This window comes from Rhinolophus ferrumequinum, chromosome 19 (genome assembly GCF_004115265.2).
Source record: "Rhinolophus ferrumequinum isolate MPI-CBG mRhiFer1 chromosome 19, mRhiFer1_v1.p, whole genome shotgun sequence".
NCBI classification, from domain to species: Eukaryota; Metazoa; Chordata; class Mammalia; order Chiroptera; family Rhinolophidae; genus Rhinolophus; species Rhinolophus ferrumequinum.
The window spans coordinates 831,145-847,480 of NC_046302.1; the positions used below are offsets into that span (position 1 = coordinate 831,145).

The 16,336-nt window shown below is 56.5% G+C and overlaps 1 protein-coding gene across 3 annotated transcripts; it reads left to right on the plus strand.

Annotated features, from left to right (window-relative positions):
• The first annotated feature begins 2,835 nt into the window (after positions 1 to 2,835).
• Positions 2,836 to 15,629, plus strand: GATA2 (GATA binding protein 2). 3 transcript variants are annotated; one of them, XM_033087365.1, is made up of 7 exons: positions 2,836 to 3,239; positions 7,147 to 7,354; positions 7,966 to 8,239; positions 8,649 to 9,290; positions 10,994 to 11,139; positions 13,122 to 13,247; positions 13,721 to 15,629. In XM_033087365.1, the coding sequence occupies exons 1-7, from the start codon at positions 3,223 to 3,225 to the stop codon at positions 14,018 to 14,020; spliced, it is 1,713 nt and encodes a 570-aa protein (XP_032943256.1). In that variant the 5' UTR covers positions 2,836 to 3,222; the 3' UTR covers positions 14,021 to 15,629. The 3 variants fall into 3 exon arrangements, with proteins under 3 accessions (XP_032943256.1, XP_032943257.1, XP_032943258.1); XM_033087366.1 differs by lacking the exon at positions 2,836 to 3,239 and adding an exon at positions 5,209 to 5,304; XM_033087367.1 differs by lacking the exon at positions 2,836 to 3,239 and having other exon boundaries at positions 7,149 to 7,354; positions 7,826 to 8,239.
• The last annotated feature ends 707 nt before the right edge of the window (positions 15,630 to 16,336 follow it).

A 16,336-nucleotide genomic window follows, 5' to 3' on the forward strand; every position in this document is an offset into this window, starting at 1 on the left:
CCCCTCCCACAGACACAGAAAGTACTCCGGGCAAATGGCACCCCGGAGCTCCACTGGCTGCCTGCCGGTTAGGAAAGGTGCAGATGGTGGGTGATCTAGGAAGACACACATACTGTGTGTCACCCAGGGACACACTCCACAGACACAGACACAACGTAGCACTGGATAGGGAAACACATAGTTCAAAGATATATCGATACACACAGATGCCCACACCCCAGATACATAAACACTCACTCCAATACGTATCAGCCCATACATGGAGTTATACACAAATAAGCAGACAACTTATATACACTCTCCGTCTTCCCAGTTCATCATCAGTTCAAAGATACAATGTCACACACCCATCCCTTTGCTGTTAAAGACACACAGAAACACACCCCCAATTCATAGACACAGGATGCCCGTACATACACTGCTACCAATCCACACAAGGACACATACCAATTTATGGACAAACACTTGGAAATACCCACTTCCCATGACATGGTTCATGGACACAATGATCTCACAGATACACAGACACAGGGACACACATCAAGTTCCACAGATAAACTCTCCCATGTACACATATGGGGTCACACAATACACAAACTCTCAGGGACCCACAATACACACATTCTCAATATACAAGCTCTTGGGGACCTACAGAAAGAAATGGACATACCAGTATACTCAGTTTTGCAGACTTCCCATGTGCTCACAAATGGTCAGACACATAGCAGCACTCAAGACAGACATTTTCCAACATGCACAGAGCACACACACATGCAACACAGTCACCACCAGCTTCAAAGAAAGACACACAGACAGCAGGTGCCCACAGAGCTGGAGGGCTGGAGACACCTCATCTCTGGGGCACACCTGGGCACACACTAGTGCCCCAGGACCACAGACTTCTTAGTCCTTCCAAGGCAAAACTTTCTCATTTGGCTCAGGGTACCAAAGCCACTTTCACTCTCCTGGATACCTGGAATGGGACTGGGGAAATGGGAAGTTCAATTTAATGGTAGAGGCTTTGGAAGTTCAAGGACTATCTCACAAACCTGCTAGCTTCTTGAGGTGAAGACCCCCACACCCTAACTCCTCCACTCAGCCTTCAAAGGACAAGTCCTCTACTCCCTTCCTCCTCCCGCCTGTGCAAGCAGAGGCCTCAAACTCCATTCCTAAAATGCTCTTGTCTGCTCTGGAGTTGGGGGTATAGATGGGACGGAGAGGGGATATGATTACACTTAGTCCAATCAGTCAGGAAGTGAAGATGGTGTTGCGTGCCAGAGTGTCTAGCTACATTTGAGTATGTGCACGTGGGCATGTCTGCGTGACCCAGATCTCCTGGCTGAGGACGTCCACGCAGCCATAGTTGTGAGCTAATGTGTGTGCAAATGTGTGCGTGTCTGTGTGAGCAGTACTGGAAATGCGTTGGGAAGGAGGAGCCGGCATCTGTGTGTGTGTGTGTGTGTGTGTGTGTGTGTGTGTGTGTGTGTGTGCGCGCGCGCGCGCGCGCGCCTTTGGCTCGAGAGTGTCCCCTGGGAGAGTCTGGGAAGAGAGACACTCGGGCTTTTTGTGCGTGCATCCCTGAGAGCAAGGGTGCGCGTATGTACGTCCCTGCGAGGACGGAAGTTTCTGGAGTTCTGAGGGAGTAGGGTGTGTGCGCCTTGAGTGCCTACCGGCCCTCGGCCAGTCGCGGGTCACTGGACCAGGGAGAAGGGGCCCAGAAGCCCAGGCACCCTCCTGCTCTCCTGCGGCTCTCCCGCTCCCTCAAAGTGCTGTGGAAATTAAAAACAAAAAACAAAAAACAGTGGCTGCTGAGGCACGGGGAGGGAGAAGTAGAGGGAGCGAGAGGTAGGGAGACCAGCGCCGCCGGGGCTCACCGCGTGTTTCTATGTCCAGGTTGCGGTGGTCTCCACCCCAGCCGGCCCCCGTCGGCCACCAGGCGAACAAAAGCGGCCCGCCGCGCACCACGCGGCCGCTCGGCGCGCCGGGCGGGCCCTGCTGGTGAACTCAGCCAGCCGGCGCCGGATCCCGTGGGCCTACCTAGGCACACACCGTGCTGTGCCCCCCAGCCCCGCTCCGGCCCCTTCCGCCCGCGGGCTCGGCCTGCTGCATCTCGTTGGGTAAGTGCCCCCTCTCGTCCCTGCCTGACTCGAGCCTTTGCAGCTCCCATACTCGACCCAACCCTCACCCTAATCGCAAGGTCTGCCTGCCCAAGTGGCCCCTGACATGTGGTGCTGCGGACTCGCCCTACTGGTCGCTCGAGCCCCAGGTCATAGGGACCTAAACCTGAGGGAGTATTTGGGGAGTTGAAGACAGCAAGCCCACCTCGGGCCTCTCGCCTTCCCATTTCTCAGACAGAGCCACAGGGCGCGAGTCCCGGTTATTCTCAGAGCCTTGCAAAGCGTCCCCCTCCTGGCTCTAGAGCGAAGGCCTTTGTTTGCGCCACCCCCTTCTCCGGGCCGCGGTGGCGAATGCGGCGGAGCCAGGCCGCGGAGCCACATCTGCACCTGCCGGCGGGTCCCGTGCACCGGCTTTGCGCGGCTTAACCCGGCTTGCTCCTGCTTGCGCCCCCGCGCGCGGCGAGACGAGGCCCTTTATCCTGTGCGATTGGGGTGTGGGTGGGGGAGAGCTCTGGGTCTGGAAGCCTATCCCCTGTCCCAAGTCGGAGTTGGAATCCTTTTAGTGGGATTTCAATAAGAATGGGGCGGCCGCGGGCTGGGCTATCTGTGACCGAGAGGCGTGGACGGCAGTTTGGGTTAGTCTGGATGCCCGGCACTTAGAATCTTTCCGTGGAGACCAGGCTTGAACTCCAGGTTGCCCCAACCGCGAGGGGAAAGGTCTGGCGTTCAAGGCTCCCGGGTGTGGCGGCCGCTCATTTTCCGGAAAACACGGAAGGAAATTCGTTGTTTTGGAAAAAGCCACATCTCCCGGTGTCGGGAACGTGTGGCGGTAAGCTTTGGGTCTATGAAGGCACCTCGCTCTGGGATTCATTTATGAGTAGGCAGGATTCGAGAAACAGGTAGGGCCAGTGCGGCTGCCCAGGCGTCTGGAGAGCGTTTTCCAGGCGGGTTGACAAATTGCAAACAAATTGCATCCAACGAAACGGATTTACCAGTTGTCATGCGGCGGGCCGCCGAACGCTCTGAGTAAACCACGGCTATTCGCGGAGGACGCCCGATTGTCTGACGTCTCAGCAAGACCTCTTCCGGAGGAGGCCCGGCTTGGATGTGGGTTAGAATCTGGTAAGGAGATACAGGATCTCCGAAGCGCTTCTACCCCAGGCGCTGAGATGTCTAAGAGGTTGGTCGCCGGTCTTTACGATTCAAAAGGGGCTCAGAAGACAGATGGAGTGGGAGAGCCAGCATGGAAGCCAGAGGAGAGGGAGCCTTCAGATTTTGGGGTCTGGACGTGAAGTCCAAAGAAAAGGAGGGGCCGTTGGAGCTCTCTGGTCCCCACACTGGGGAAACTCTCTGGAGAGATTGCTGTGACCTGAGCAGATCTGAGGCCTTGTCCTAGAGGGGACTCCTGAACCCCTCTGGCTACAGAGGCCCTCATTTCCTCCTCAGTACCCCTCAAGGCACATTGCCAGTGTGGGTTTGGGAGGCCGCTGTGGTGCAAATTAAGTATCTCTATGGAGGGCAGTCCTTAAGTTAACAGATTTCTTTGCACACACACCCCCCACACCCGCGCGCGCGCGCGCGCTAATTAGATGCCCATAGGAAAAGGCGAGAAGAATTAGCTTACAAATAGGGCAAACTTGTGGTCCCAGAGGGGCCACCTCCGATGAGCGAAGTTTAAACAAAGGGCATGGAGGAGAGGGCTACGTGGGGCCTGGAACACCTGGGTAGTGGAGAGCCCGGCCTAGGCCGGTGAGGCCCTGTAGAGCCGGGCTTTGGATCCCTGCGTCCCCAGCTTCGAGGCGAGAGCGTCGCGGGCGGCACTGCCCCACACTCCGCCGCCACCGAATCTCGAGTCACGTGGAAAAGGCATCAGAAAATTCAGTTCCGCTGCTGCTCTTTTCCAGTCTTTAGTGAAATCTTACTCCCATGCAACATCTCAGTGCGATCAAAAGGCAGCAGCCAACATTTGCAACAACTCTTAGAAACCGACAGAAAAATGAAAAACGGAGCGTGTCCCTCCGAAGGTGCTCGGGAGACCCCAAAGTCCGAGGCGGTGAACGGAAGTAAATGTGCTGTCCTTCGGCGGAGGATGTCCCTGCCACCCCCGCGGATCCTGGGGGCTGCCCTGACCCTCCCGGGGCGTTTGTTTGGGCAGAAGTGATAGGGAGGGTCTCCGCTGCTGTCCAGTGGGCGAGGCGCCTGGCTGGTGTCGCTCTGTCTGGCATAGACATACACTCACGAGCAGCCCCTCTTTATTGGTCAGCTGGGCACCCTGCTGCCTGGCGCCTAGCTTTCGTCTCCCAGGCGGGTTCGTTCCTGCGGGAGAACGCGGCAGTCCGGTGTCCCGCGTCCAACGCAGGCGTTCCAATCAATGTGGAGGCTTCGGCCAAGCCGGATGCCTGCCTGCCTGCCTTTTTGAGGAAGGCAACCCAGGACCTCAGGAGACCTGGCGGGGCTCCCTTTCCTTTTTTTTTTTTTTTTTTTTTTTTTGGCCCGGATTGCAGGAAGGCAGGCCGGTGCGTATCTCCTGAGGCCCCTGCTCAAGCAATGCTTAACTGCCCTGCTAAACTCTCCGCGCAGCGATTTTCTGAGCCGCGGAGCGGGGTAATTAAATCCCCGCCCGAGCTCCGTTCAGCTCCAGATTGGCAGGCAACGCAGGGCCGCCACTTGCAGGGGGCCTGGCCAGGCCGGTCACCTCCACCCCTGTGGTGGCCAGAACGCTGCCCCGGAGAGGCTTCAGGTTTCCCCGTTGGAGCTTGAAGCTAAACTCGGGGTGATAAACCTGCAGACCCACCTAAACGGGGGATAATCTGAACCGCGCCTTTGAGACGAAAAGGTGAATTACCTGCTTTTCCGGGAGCTCCGAGCGGTCACCTCTGCGAGGCCAAGCGCCGATCGCCTCTCCACGGGAAGCTTGCGTTGTGCTCCGGTGTTCCTGGCCCCGCGGCTCGCCAGCAGGCCGTCCGCCGTTCACGCTGGGTCCCGGGGTTCGAGCTCGAGCGAGACAGCCTTGCCGGACACGGGCGATTGTCCCCGGGGCCGCGTTGTCTTTGAGAAGCTCCAGCTAGCCTCCAGGGACCCAAAAGAGGCTCGAGGCTTCGCGGCGATCTCATTTTACGCGTTGACAAAGAATCGTAAGCTAAAGACAAGGAGGACAGACAGACGTACGAAGAGACAGTGGGTCCGGGTAAGACCGCGGGAATTGTTGGGAGAGCGCACCAGGAGGCACTGAGGCCACTCACCTGCTCCGCGCGGCCGCGGAGGCCGGGTAACCGCGGCCTCACGCTCGGGCTCCCGACCCCGGCGCGCCTTACCCGGCGGCGCAGGCCTCCTCTCCCGCCGAGCGGAGTTCAGAGAAGCCTCGGCCGCACCCGCGCCAGAATGGAGCCGAGCGGGAGGCGCAGCGGCCGGTCAGGGCAGGCGGGTCCCCAAGGGCTGGAGACGCGCTGGTTCTCAGCCGAAAGGGGCTCTGCACCCCCCGCCCCGCGCCTTTACCTGTGCCACAGCCGGACGCAGAAGCAGAAGGAGGCCCCCAGTGCGGGCCCGCGACCCCTTGGCGCTGCCCAGAGCTAGCCTGAGAGAGGGTGACAGGGGCGCGTCCGTGGATCTGGGCCAGGCCGGGCTCCCCCCGAGCCGAGGGGACCGAGGGCTTTCCTCCCTCTCAGATTATTAAAAAGTTCATTTCCTGGCGAATCGGGTGACGTCAGGGGCCCGGCGTCGCGGTGGCGGGGCCGCCCGGCCGGAGAAGCCGCCTCCAGTTACCCAATTACCGACTGTCAATCCCGCTGCCCTTCCCCCTACCCTCCCGTGGTGGCCGGGACCCCCGCCCTTCCTCCGGCCCGGGACCCACCTGGGATCTCTTGGGCATCTGCCTGGAGAGCCATGGACCCAGTGAGGGGAAAGGGGCTGGAGGACGTTGATTACTTCCCATTATCCCCGCACCTGTCTAAATCCCCCCAACTTTCTTTGTTCCTGAACCCCCTCCTCGGTCATGGGCTCCCTTGGAGCCTCGGTCTTCTCCGTCTGTACAATGGGACAGAGCCAGATGATTTGTGCACGGGGCCCACGCCACCCACAGAGCTGGATCTCAGTACTGGAGGTGTGTGAGGAGCAGTTAGTTCCAGGTGACTCAGGGGACCGAGTTCTCAGACCATCCCTTCCCTCTCCCCAGGGGCCGCCTTAGAGAACCCTGGGAGGGAAAAAAATGCCTCCTCCTGCCCGGAGGCGTCTCCTTCGAGTCGGCGCCGGCGCCAGTCCGGGTCTCCATGGCCTCGCCCTAGGCAGTTCGGCCCGTTTGTCTGCGAAGGCCACGCCTGGGAAGGGGACGCTCCCTCCCCTTCTCTGGAGCCTCCGGCCAGGCCACCTACACCCAGTCGAGCACAGTCGTAAGTGGCCTCGTGCACGAGGCTCAGGTGCCCACTGGACCCCATAGTTCCTGCCCCCACTGCTCCTACTGTCCTGCAGCTGTTTCCCCACCACACACACACACACACACACACACACACACACACACACACACGCAAACACACCGCCCAGCCAGCGCCCGAGTTGGGGGAGGGAACGGTCTGGGTGGGTAGTTGGACTTGAACTGATCACGTTCAGTGGTAAAGGAGGTGGGATCCGAGAGAGTGGAAGGGCTGGCGCCCCGGGAAGGGGAACACCCAGACACCCAGAGCCTGCGCGTCCCGGGCTCCCAGGGAGGTGGCCCCAGTTGGAGGTTAGTTACTGGGAGGAGGTCCCAGAGATTAAGGGGATCTGGGAGTGTCCGCACAAGGGGGCGCAGCTGTCAGCCTTCGGGGTGAGAGTCGGGTAGGGGGCGTTGGCAGCAGGGGCCACGGTGAGGGCGCTAGGAGGGCGACTGCGGGCGGAGGGGACCTGCGGGCGGAGGAGGCCGCCTGCGGGTCAGTCCCTAAGTCCGGCAGGAGTTGAGGTCTTAGCCAATGGGAGGCGGAGGCTGGGCGGCGCGTGGCGCTGATTGGCTGGCGCGGGCTTCTTAGGCGTGCTCGGCCCCCACTTCATGTCTGTGCAGGAGTCGGGAGCTGGCGCCAAGGCTGCGGGAGGATGCCGAGGGGCCGGAGCCGGGTGGGCCTGAGGCCGAGGCGTGCGCTGTCCCCCGTTCCCATCCCTTGAGCCACGCCAGCCGCTTGACGCGCAGTTCCCTGGATCCACCACCCCTGGTTTTCCGCGGGTGCTTCCCCTCTCCGAGGCTGCGTCCCTCTCCCGGTGGCGCTGCGTGTGTAAGTTTGGGGTGCGAGGGCTGGCCCGGGGCACGCCAATCTCTGAGAGGTCTCTGTGGGAACTCAAGGCCGGGGCCAGGCTGTGGGTGACTGACTGCTGTAGTGTGCCTGGTGAGAGGTCCTGACTATGATGCCTGGGAGTGCGCGCGGGGGGCTGCCCATGCGTATTGGGGGTGGGGGTAAGGTCAGTGTAGCCGGCACCAAGTGTAGGTGTGTGCGTGTCGCTAGGATCATGTGCCCCAGGAAGTCCCCGGGCTCCTGTCTCCAACTTTTAGTCCGTTTCTGTGCGTACCGGGAAGGTGGGGGTTCAGTGTGAGTGGCTGACTAAAGTGCAACCGTGTGTGCGTTTGTTGGGGTAACTGGTGTCGGGTAACTGGTGTGTTACGCCGTGTGCACGGGTATGTGGCTGAGGCACCGGCGGTCACCATGTGCATAGCTGAATCCTCTCCCCCGCCTTCCTTTCGTTTTGAGCTTTGAGCTTTCCTCCTACCCGGGGCTGGCTGGTCCGCGGCTGAGCTCTGCTGGTGTAGCGGCACTCGGGACGCTCCGTAACGGGACTTCGGGGGTGTCCGGCTGCGGGTGCACCCCTCACATCCCCTTCGGTCGCGCAGAACCACCGCAGCCTCCGCCCAGAACTCGAGCCTCCGCCGCCGGCCATGGAGGTGGCGCCGGAGCAGCCGCGCTGGATGGCGCACCCGGCGGTCCTGAATACGCAGCACCCCGACTCGCACCACCCGGGCCTTGCGCACAACTACATGGAGCCGGCGCAGCTGCTGCCTCCGGATGAAGTCGACGTCTTTTTCAACCATCTGGACTCGCAGGGCAACCCCTACTACACCAACTCGGCCCATGCGCGGGCGCGTGTCTCCTACAGCCCTGCGCACGGTGAGCCCAGGGTCGGGGGGTAATTGGGAACTCTGGCGTCGCGTTCCGGGCGCGGAAGGGGAGGAGGGCCCGGCTGCCCGCTTCCCGGATGTGGGATCCGCAGGAATCGGAGCAGCTAGGAAATTGGGGCGGGAAAGGTGGGGGCAGCAGCCTCTTGGGGAGCGTCTGGGTCCCACAGGGTTTCTGTCCATTTCCAGCTGGCCCCTGGGGGTTCCCTCCAGGCCCTGTCCAGTGAGGTTCCTTCTGTGCCACTTGTCCTGACATTTCTGATTATTGGCAGTTTGTTACGTTTCTAGTTTTCTTTAGGGAGGGCTTACTGCTGGTCGCTTTGTGAGTTGTGGTCCTGTGTATCCATGGTCTGGCTGGGCCCAGCTCCTCTGTATCCTAACCCCGTTCTCTCCTTCCGCAGCCCGCCTGACCGGAGGCCAGATGTGCCGTCCACACTTGTTGCACAGCCCGGGTTTGCCGTGGCTGGACGGGGGTAAAGCAGCCCTGTCCGCGGCTGCAGCACACCATCACAACCCCTGGACCGTGAGCCCATTCTCCAAGACGCCGCTGCACCCCTCAGCAGCTGGAGGCCCCGGAGGCCCCCTCTCCGTGTACCCAGGGGCCGCGGGCGGGAGCGGGGGAGGCAGCGGGGGCGCTGTGACCTCCCTAACCCCCACTGCAGCCCACACTGGCTCCCACCTTTTCGGCTTCCCACCCACGCCGCCCAAGGAAGTGTCTCCGGACCCCAGCACTACCGGGGCTGCCTCCCCAGCCTCCTCTTCCGCAGGAGGTAGTACAGCCCGGGGAGAGGACAAGGATGGCATCAAGTACCAGGTTTCGCTGGCCGAGAGCATGAAGATGGAAAGCGGCAGTCCCTTGCGCCCAGGCCTGGCTGCTGTGGGCACCCAGCCTGCCACACACCACCCCATCCCCACCTACCCTTCCTATGTGCCGGCTGCTGCCCACGACTACAGCACCGGACTCTTTCACCCTGGAGGCTTCCTGGGTGGTCCTGCTTCCAGCTTCACCCCTAAGCAGCGCAGCAAGGCACGCTCCTGCTCAGGTAAAGGCAGGTGCTCCGGGCCTAGTGGAAGTGGGGACAGTTTGTGCTTGAGGGAGTTGGGCTGTGATATGGGAGAGGAGGCAATGTCAGTTTCCCAGATCTGGGAATAGGTGATGTCCCTCTCTAAGAGCCCTCCAAAAGATGTCTGAGACCCCAGAATGGGGGCGAGGGGGCCCCATTTGCCTTTCCTAAGTGTGCCTGGTGGCCCCCAAAGTTTATTTTCCTTCCCCGCTTCTCACCCTCCCCTCCAAGGCTGGCTACTGCCAGACCAGAACACAGAAGGGGAATTCTCCCTTCCTCTCCCCGAATCTGAAATGAAAATTCAGTGTGAGAATATAATATGCAGGTGAGAGCAGCAAGGCTGTGTGTACGTGCGTTTGTGAGTATGTGTGCGTGCTGTTGGTACACTCCAGAGGCTCCAGCCCCTAAAGGAATCTGGTTCTCCAACTCAATCAGTCTAATCTTGGGATTTCAGTGGCTCCCAATCTCCTTGGGAGTTTTCCCCAAAGCAAAATTCCCAAGACCTGTTCCTACTCCCTGCCCCCTAGCAAGTCTTTCATTCTCCCTCCCTCAAGGCTGGAGTGAGGGGATGAAACTGTAGGTGTCTCTGGTTTTTTGCAGCAGGAGCTCCCTGGGGAGAAGCTAGGTTTTTCCAAGAATCTGGCTGTAGAGCACAAACCGTGGCTAGTGTGTGTGTGGGGGGGTCCTGCTGTCAGACGCTTCCTTCCCAATCCTTTTAAGCTGGAGAAGAGGAAGATTTTAAAAACCTTTATTCCTGAGTCTGGGACCCACCTTTTCTTGCCCATATATATTGACAATTTAGTTTAAACTAAATGTGGAAAAATTTTTTAGGTAACATGATGTTAAGGCAGCTACCCAGCTTGATCACAGACTGCCACCAGCACCCCCTTAGCTTCACCTCAGGGTCCCTGTTCTGCTCAGACCAGGCAGCTTGCCTTTAATTAGTCCTTTCTCCCAAGTTTGTTTTACATTCTATTTGGTCTTTTAACAAAAACAAAAGAAACCAAAACGAAAAAGCCAACAAATAGCAAAAAACCAAGGCTGCTTAATCTATTAACCTAAAAACGAAAGGACTTATTATTTATTTTATTTTAAAAAACAACAACTTCGATCCAAGTCCTGGACTGAATTGTAGGGCCTCAATGAAAGGGCAGAAGTTGGGGAGAGAGAAGGACGTTACCCTGGACTAAGAACAGAAAGACAGGATAAAGGCTGAGGGCAGGGACGTGGAGCAGAGACTAGAGAGATGGCTGACATGGTTGGGGTGGAGTGGGGAAGGAGAGAGACAAAAGAAGAGAAGCAGAACCAGAAAGGGGGCCAGAGTCCTCCTGGCCCAGCCAGGTTAAGATGGGTGACTCCTGCCACAGCCCCGTCATCTGCAAAGTTTGTTGTAAATACCTTCTCCTAGTCGTTCATTCGGAGAACCCCTGTGGCCCTGGCTGCACTTCTCCCTCCTTCCGAGAGGATTTTGAAGAGGGAATTGGGCCTTAAACTACTCTCTGAACTCCCCTCCTATGGGGAAGATCCCTTGGATCCCTCTTCTAGCCCAGTTTGGGACTAAAAATCACCCCCTGAAGCAGCCTGAGGGTGCTACCTGAGGGCGCCTGCTTGCCCACCCCTGACTCCCTCCTGTGAGTTCGTCGGTTAAGCAGTCCTGGTGTCTCTCCCTGTCCCCCCTTCAGAAGGCCGGGAGTGTGTCAACTGTGGGGCCACAGCCACTCCTCTCTGGCGGCGAGATGGCACTGGCCACTACCTGTGCAATGCCTGTGGGCTCTACCACAAGATGAACGGGCAGAACCGGCCACTTATCAAGCCCAAGCGGAGACTGGTAGGCAGCGGGTGTGCGGCGGGTAGCAGGTGACTGGGGAGGTAGCCGCAGGGAGGCACCCAGGGGACGCTAACCTGGGCAGGAGCCGATAGTTAATTGAAAAAATAACAACAGAATCCTTCAAATGCAGATGATTTGCCACTTGAAATCCTGTTTTATCGTTAAATCACTTGGTGGTCAGTTTGGGTCACCATTCTTTCAGATCAGATTTTTTTCAAGTCAGATTTCTTCTGTAGCCCATCAGGGACCCTCACCCCACTCCTCTCAAGGATAGTGAAAGTTGAGTGTCCAAGGGCCCAGCTCCCATCCCCATGGCCTCTGTTTAACTCTTTTTAAAAATAGTGCCATGAAGTAATTTTCCTTGTGGCTTTGGGCAGCTCTCTCGCTTCCCAACACACAATCTCCTCATGCCTATTTAAATAAAACACTCACACCAACCACCAAAAAAACCTGCCCTTTATTATTTTTCCATGGAGTCACCTATACTGTGTATTTTCATTTGAGTGATTTTTAAAAAATGCCCTTTCGGATCTCCTGCCGGAGTTTCCTATCCGGACATCTGCAGCCTGAAGATAAGGAAACTTCGTGTATCTGTTTCCGGACTCCGAGAGATTTTAGAGTCTCTCCTCAGCTCAGTCCTGCCTCTCGCTGGGCTGTTTTGAAATTTCTAATACTCTCTACTCTGCAAATAATGTGTAAAATGCTAAGAATAATAAATATATTTTTTCAGGGCAAAGTGATTTACGAGGCCTAAGTCGCTCGCCTCTTTGGGAGCCCCCTTTTTTTCCCCTGCAGTGAGGGCGGGTGAGGGCCAGGTAGGGGTGGAGGCTACGGTGCTAGCCCCTGAGTCAGAATTCCAGCTTCAGGCTGCTTACTCACTCTCAATCCTCCCCGCCCCGAGGCTGCAGTCTGTAGTCCCCTGTGGGACTATGCTCCAGCCTGGGGCCATTCCAGCCTCTGCTGGTGTCAAGCTTGGCCCCCACCACCACCAGCAGCCGGAGGTCGGAGGTTCTCTGGGATGTGTTGAGGGGAACTCATTCTGTGACTGTAGGGCTGGCACAGGGTGACCCTGGAGAAGGGTTTGGCTTTTTTGGATAAAGATTCTCTTAACCGTCTCTTACAAGCTTTCCACTCCCTTCTCCAGGAAGCAGACACTCACTTCTAGACCACCTCTGTCCTGCATTCCTCGAGGGGGCTGGAGGTTGGGGGAGTTAGAACTCTGAGGTTTGGGGCACAAAGGACTGAACAGAAAGACCAGCATGTTCAAAAAACCTATGATGATGGAAATGTTCTAGATCTGCACGGTCCACTATGGTAAACTGCAGCTCATGTTGTGACTGCTGAATCCCTGAAATGTGGCCAGTACAACTGAAGAAACGGGATTTCTACTTCTATTAAGTTGTAGTTTAATTTAAGTAGCCACATGTGGCTAGTGGCTACCATGTTGGACAACGCAGCTTGAGCGAGAATCCCTAAATATTTTACATCCACAACTGGGCCACATAGAGTCCCCCTGCCTTGTCCTCAGGCAGGACACTGACACACCCAGGATTTTGGATTTTAAGGGGAGTCCTGTGGGAGGAGACCGAAGCAACTCCAGACCTAGGGGGTCGAGGAGGAAGGAACCAGCTTTTTAAACTAAAGAGCCCTTATCTAGGCCTCAGTTTCCCCATCTATAGACTTAGATTGTTTGGTGGTTGGAGGAGGAGGTTGACTTTTTCTTCCAGCTCTTGAAACCCCTTTGATTGTAGGATCAGGCTCCTAAGAGTTCTTTATTCTAAAGTTCTGTGATTGTTTAGATCTCAAATTCTAAATGTCCACAGCTCTGCAATGCCTTGATCCCTCTGGGGGATTTCTGGCTCCTTGGCTAAGTTGGTGAGGGTGGGGTGGGGAAGTGGTGGGTACGGGGCAAGGGTGGGGGGAGGGCTGGTGCGTGTGGGGCCTGGGCGCCCAGCCTGCTGATGCTGCCCCTCCCCTCTCAGTCGGCCGCCAGGAGAGCAGGCACTTGTTGTGCAAATTGTCAGACCACAACCACCACCTTATGGCGCCGAAACGCCAATGGGGACCCCGTCTGCAATGCCTGTGGCCTCTACTATAAGCTGCATAATGTGAGTCTGCCCCCACTCCACCCACCTAACCCTCCCCTGGGACCACTGCTCTTTGTGCTGCCAGGCGAGAGGCCCCAGCCACACTCTTCAGCTTGGCGTGGCTTGGGAAAGCCCTGAGAGCCAGAAGGGCTCCCATAAGAGAGGGCAAGCTGGCTGGGGGTGTCCCTACCCACATCGGGGCCAAACAGGTAGCTCTGTTTAAAACAGAAGTGGTGGGGCGGGGGAGGGTGCTGGTTGTGTTGATGGGGGAAGTGCTGGCCTTTAGTGGGTCAGTGCCCTGCAGGGTTTGGGTCAGCCCCACACAACGGAGAAGCATCCTCCCTGCATGACAGTGCTGCTGATAAGACCACGAGGGCATTTAGAGGTGGGGCCCCCAGCTCAGACCTGCCTCTGCCCCAAGGCAAAGCATGGGGTGAGGGGTCTTGCTCTGGGAAGGGAACTTGACCCCCTGAGGTCTTTGTGATTGCCCTCAGGTAAACAGGCCGCTGACCATGAAGAAGGAAGGGATCCAGACTCGGAACCGGAAGATGTCCAACAAATCCAAGAAGAATAAGAAGGGGGTGGAGTGCTTTGAGGAGCTGTCCAAGTGTATGCAGGAGAAGGCCTCTCCCTTTAGCGCAGCTGCCCTGGCTGGACACATGGCACCTGTAGGCCACATCCCACCCTTCAGCCACTCGGGACACATCTTGCCCACCCCAACGCCCATTCACCCTTCCTCCAGCCTCTCCTTTGGCCATCCCCACCCATCCAGCATGGTGACCGCCATGGGCTAGAGACAGAACCCCACAAACGGACAGCCAGATGCAGAGGAGGGTGGCCAGCAGCTCAAGGCTGGGTGCTCCCAGGACGGGTGAACCAAAACCTTAGCTGTCTGCCCTTCTCTGAAGACTGATGCCTTTCCTACCAGCCTGGCCTGAACCCCTTGCTGCCTCGTCTATTGGCGCTCTGCTCAGCAGTCCCCAGTCACTGTGAAGATTCTCCCTGGGGCTGAGAGGTGTCCTCCACCCAGCTGCTATCCAGGTGGGGTTTCCATCACCGACAATTCTTTGGAGAGCAGAAAGGACAACTTTGTGAAGAGAGAAGGAGTGGGCCAGGGACAAATGAAGGAAACCATTTTCAGAAGGAAAAGGGAGTAGGTAAAGATAATTTATTTGCTCTTGTTTCTAACAAGGACTGGAAGACTTTGGGAGGTCTGAACTGTCCCAGGCTCTCCCAGTCTTCCTTAGCGCCAAGTGCTGCTTGGCCTGTCCACTTGCCAGGGTTCTGAGGGCAGATCTGCGGGGGAATTCAACCCACACCTTCTCCTCAGGCTTCCCTCTCTGAAATGCTGAGCCCCAGGCTGTGCTGAGCCAATCTAGAGGGGTAATTGCCCACAGGAGGCTGAGCCAGTGCGTGCCCTGCTGGTGGGCCCTGGAAGGCAGAGACAATCACAGGCAGTCCTGCGCAGATTCCCAGGCCTGGGCTGGGTCACAGGAAGGAAACAACATTTTCTTGAGAGGGAAAATGTCTCCCAGTTTGCTCCCCTGGCTCTGAGGCTGAAGTTGGTGTGACTTGTGTCCCCTTAACGGCAGAGCCACAGCCTGCCTCACTTGCCAGGTGGACCCCTGTACATACATTCTTTTTCTGCTAACCCCTTGACCCCCTGTCCTCCCACTATGAGACAAAAGAAAAAATATTTTAAAAAAAAACTGCATAAGCTTAACTCGCTGATGAGTTAGTTGTTTTATTTTTAAACTCTTTTTGGGTCCAGTCAATTGTACTTTGTTACGGAAGCCCTTGCTATGGAAAGGAATAAAATCTACAAACCAAGGCTGTAGTTTCGCAATTTTTGGAAAAGTTCTTGGATCCCACAGTCCTAGAACGAGGAGCTGGGGGCCAGGGGAAGGGCCTTGGCTGGTCTTGGCTTCCTGGAGCTGATCTGGCAGGTGGCAAGGGCAGGAGTTGGGGTGGGTCAGAACCAAGACTGAGGGAGAGGCCACGACCCTGCTGGAGTCCCAGGAGACCTGGGTTCTGCTCTGCTTTGTTGTGGTTGTCTGGATTCTTCCCAAGGTACAACTGTACATAACTGTGTCTGAGTTTAGACTGTATGCGGTGGTGGTGGGGTGTGGCAGCTGGCGAGGCCAGGCCCAGGAAGAGGATTGTGCTGATAGAGTTGACCAAGTGCAATATGGGCAGGCGATCGCTGCAGGGGCACCACCGCCAGAAATAACTTATTTTGTATTAGCATCTGCATAAGAAGAATCGGCAGCATTTTTTGTTTTTATGTTTTATTTGGCTTGTTTTATTTTGGATTAGTGAACTAAGTTATTGTTAATTATGTACAACATTTATATATTGTCTGAAAAAAATGTATGCTATCCTCCTATTCCTTTAAAGTGAATACTGTTAAGAATAATAAAACACTTTTTGTGAATTCTTCTGTCTTGTTTTGTGGACTCCTGAGGCAGCTGAGTCCCTGGTGCACAGATTAGCAGTCAAACTGAACTGCTCCTAACAGCCCAGTGATTTGGAAGGAAGGGCTCTTGGAATAGGGGATGGGGCCCTGTCGGGGCTGGCACCTGAGATACTGGCAGTCCTCTCAATTCCTTCCATCTGAATTTCCTCATTGTTACCTAACTGGGGACTTTGGGGGCTGGGTGGCTCAGGGAGGCTGTGGCTTCTCTGGCCCTTATATGCTGATCATTTTCCTGAGGGCTCAACTGAAGCTCTTGTGGAACCTAATAAGGACTGAGCCCACATCCACTTCCTCTCAGGTGCTGCTCAGCTCTTATTTCTGAGCTATCTGTTCACCAACATTCCCAGTGTCTTTGATCACTGATGTCATTGGTTGATGTCCTCTTCAATCAATGATGTTGGTCATCAGAGATAGCCGCCATGACTGATATTCAATGATTAATAACACGTCTGATCATAGACATCTAATTACTAACAACTGTCACCAGCACTAAATCACCAATACTTCATCAATGCCTCTGATGGATGTTGTGTCTGACTACTAACATCCACAAAATGTGATCACGGTGTCTCCAGTGACTGTCCTTGCTCACCAGGATATACCATGAATATCTCATCACCAATGTTTCCTTTTC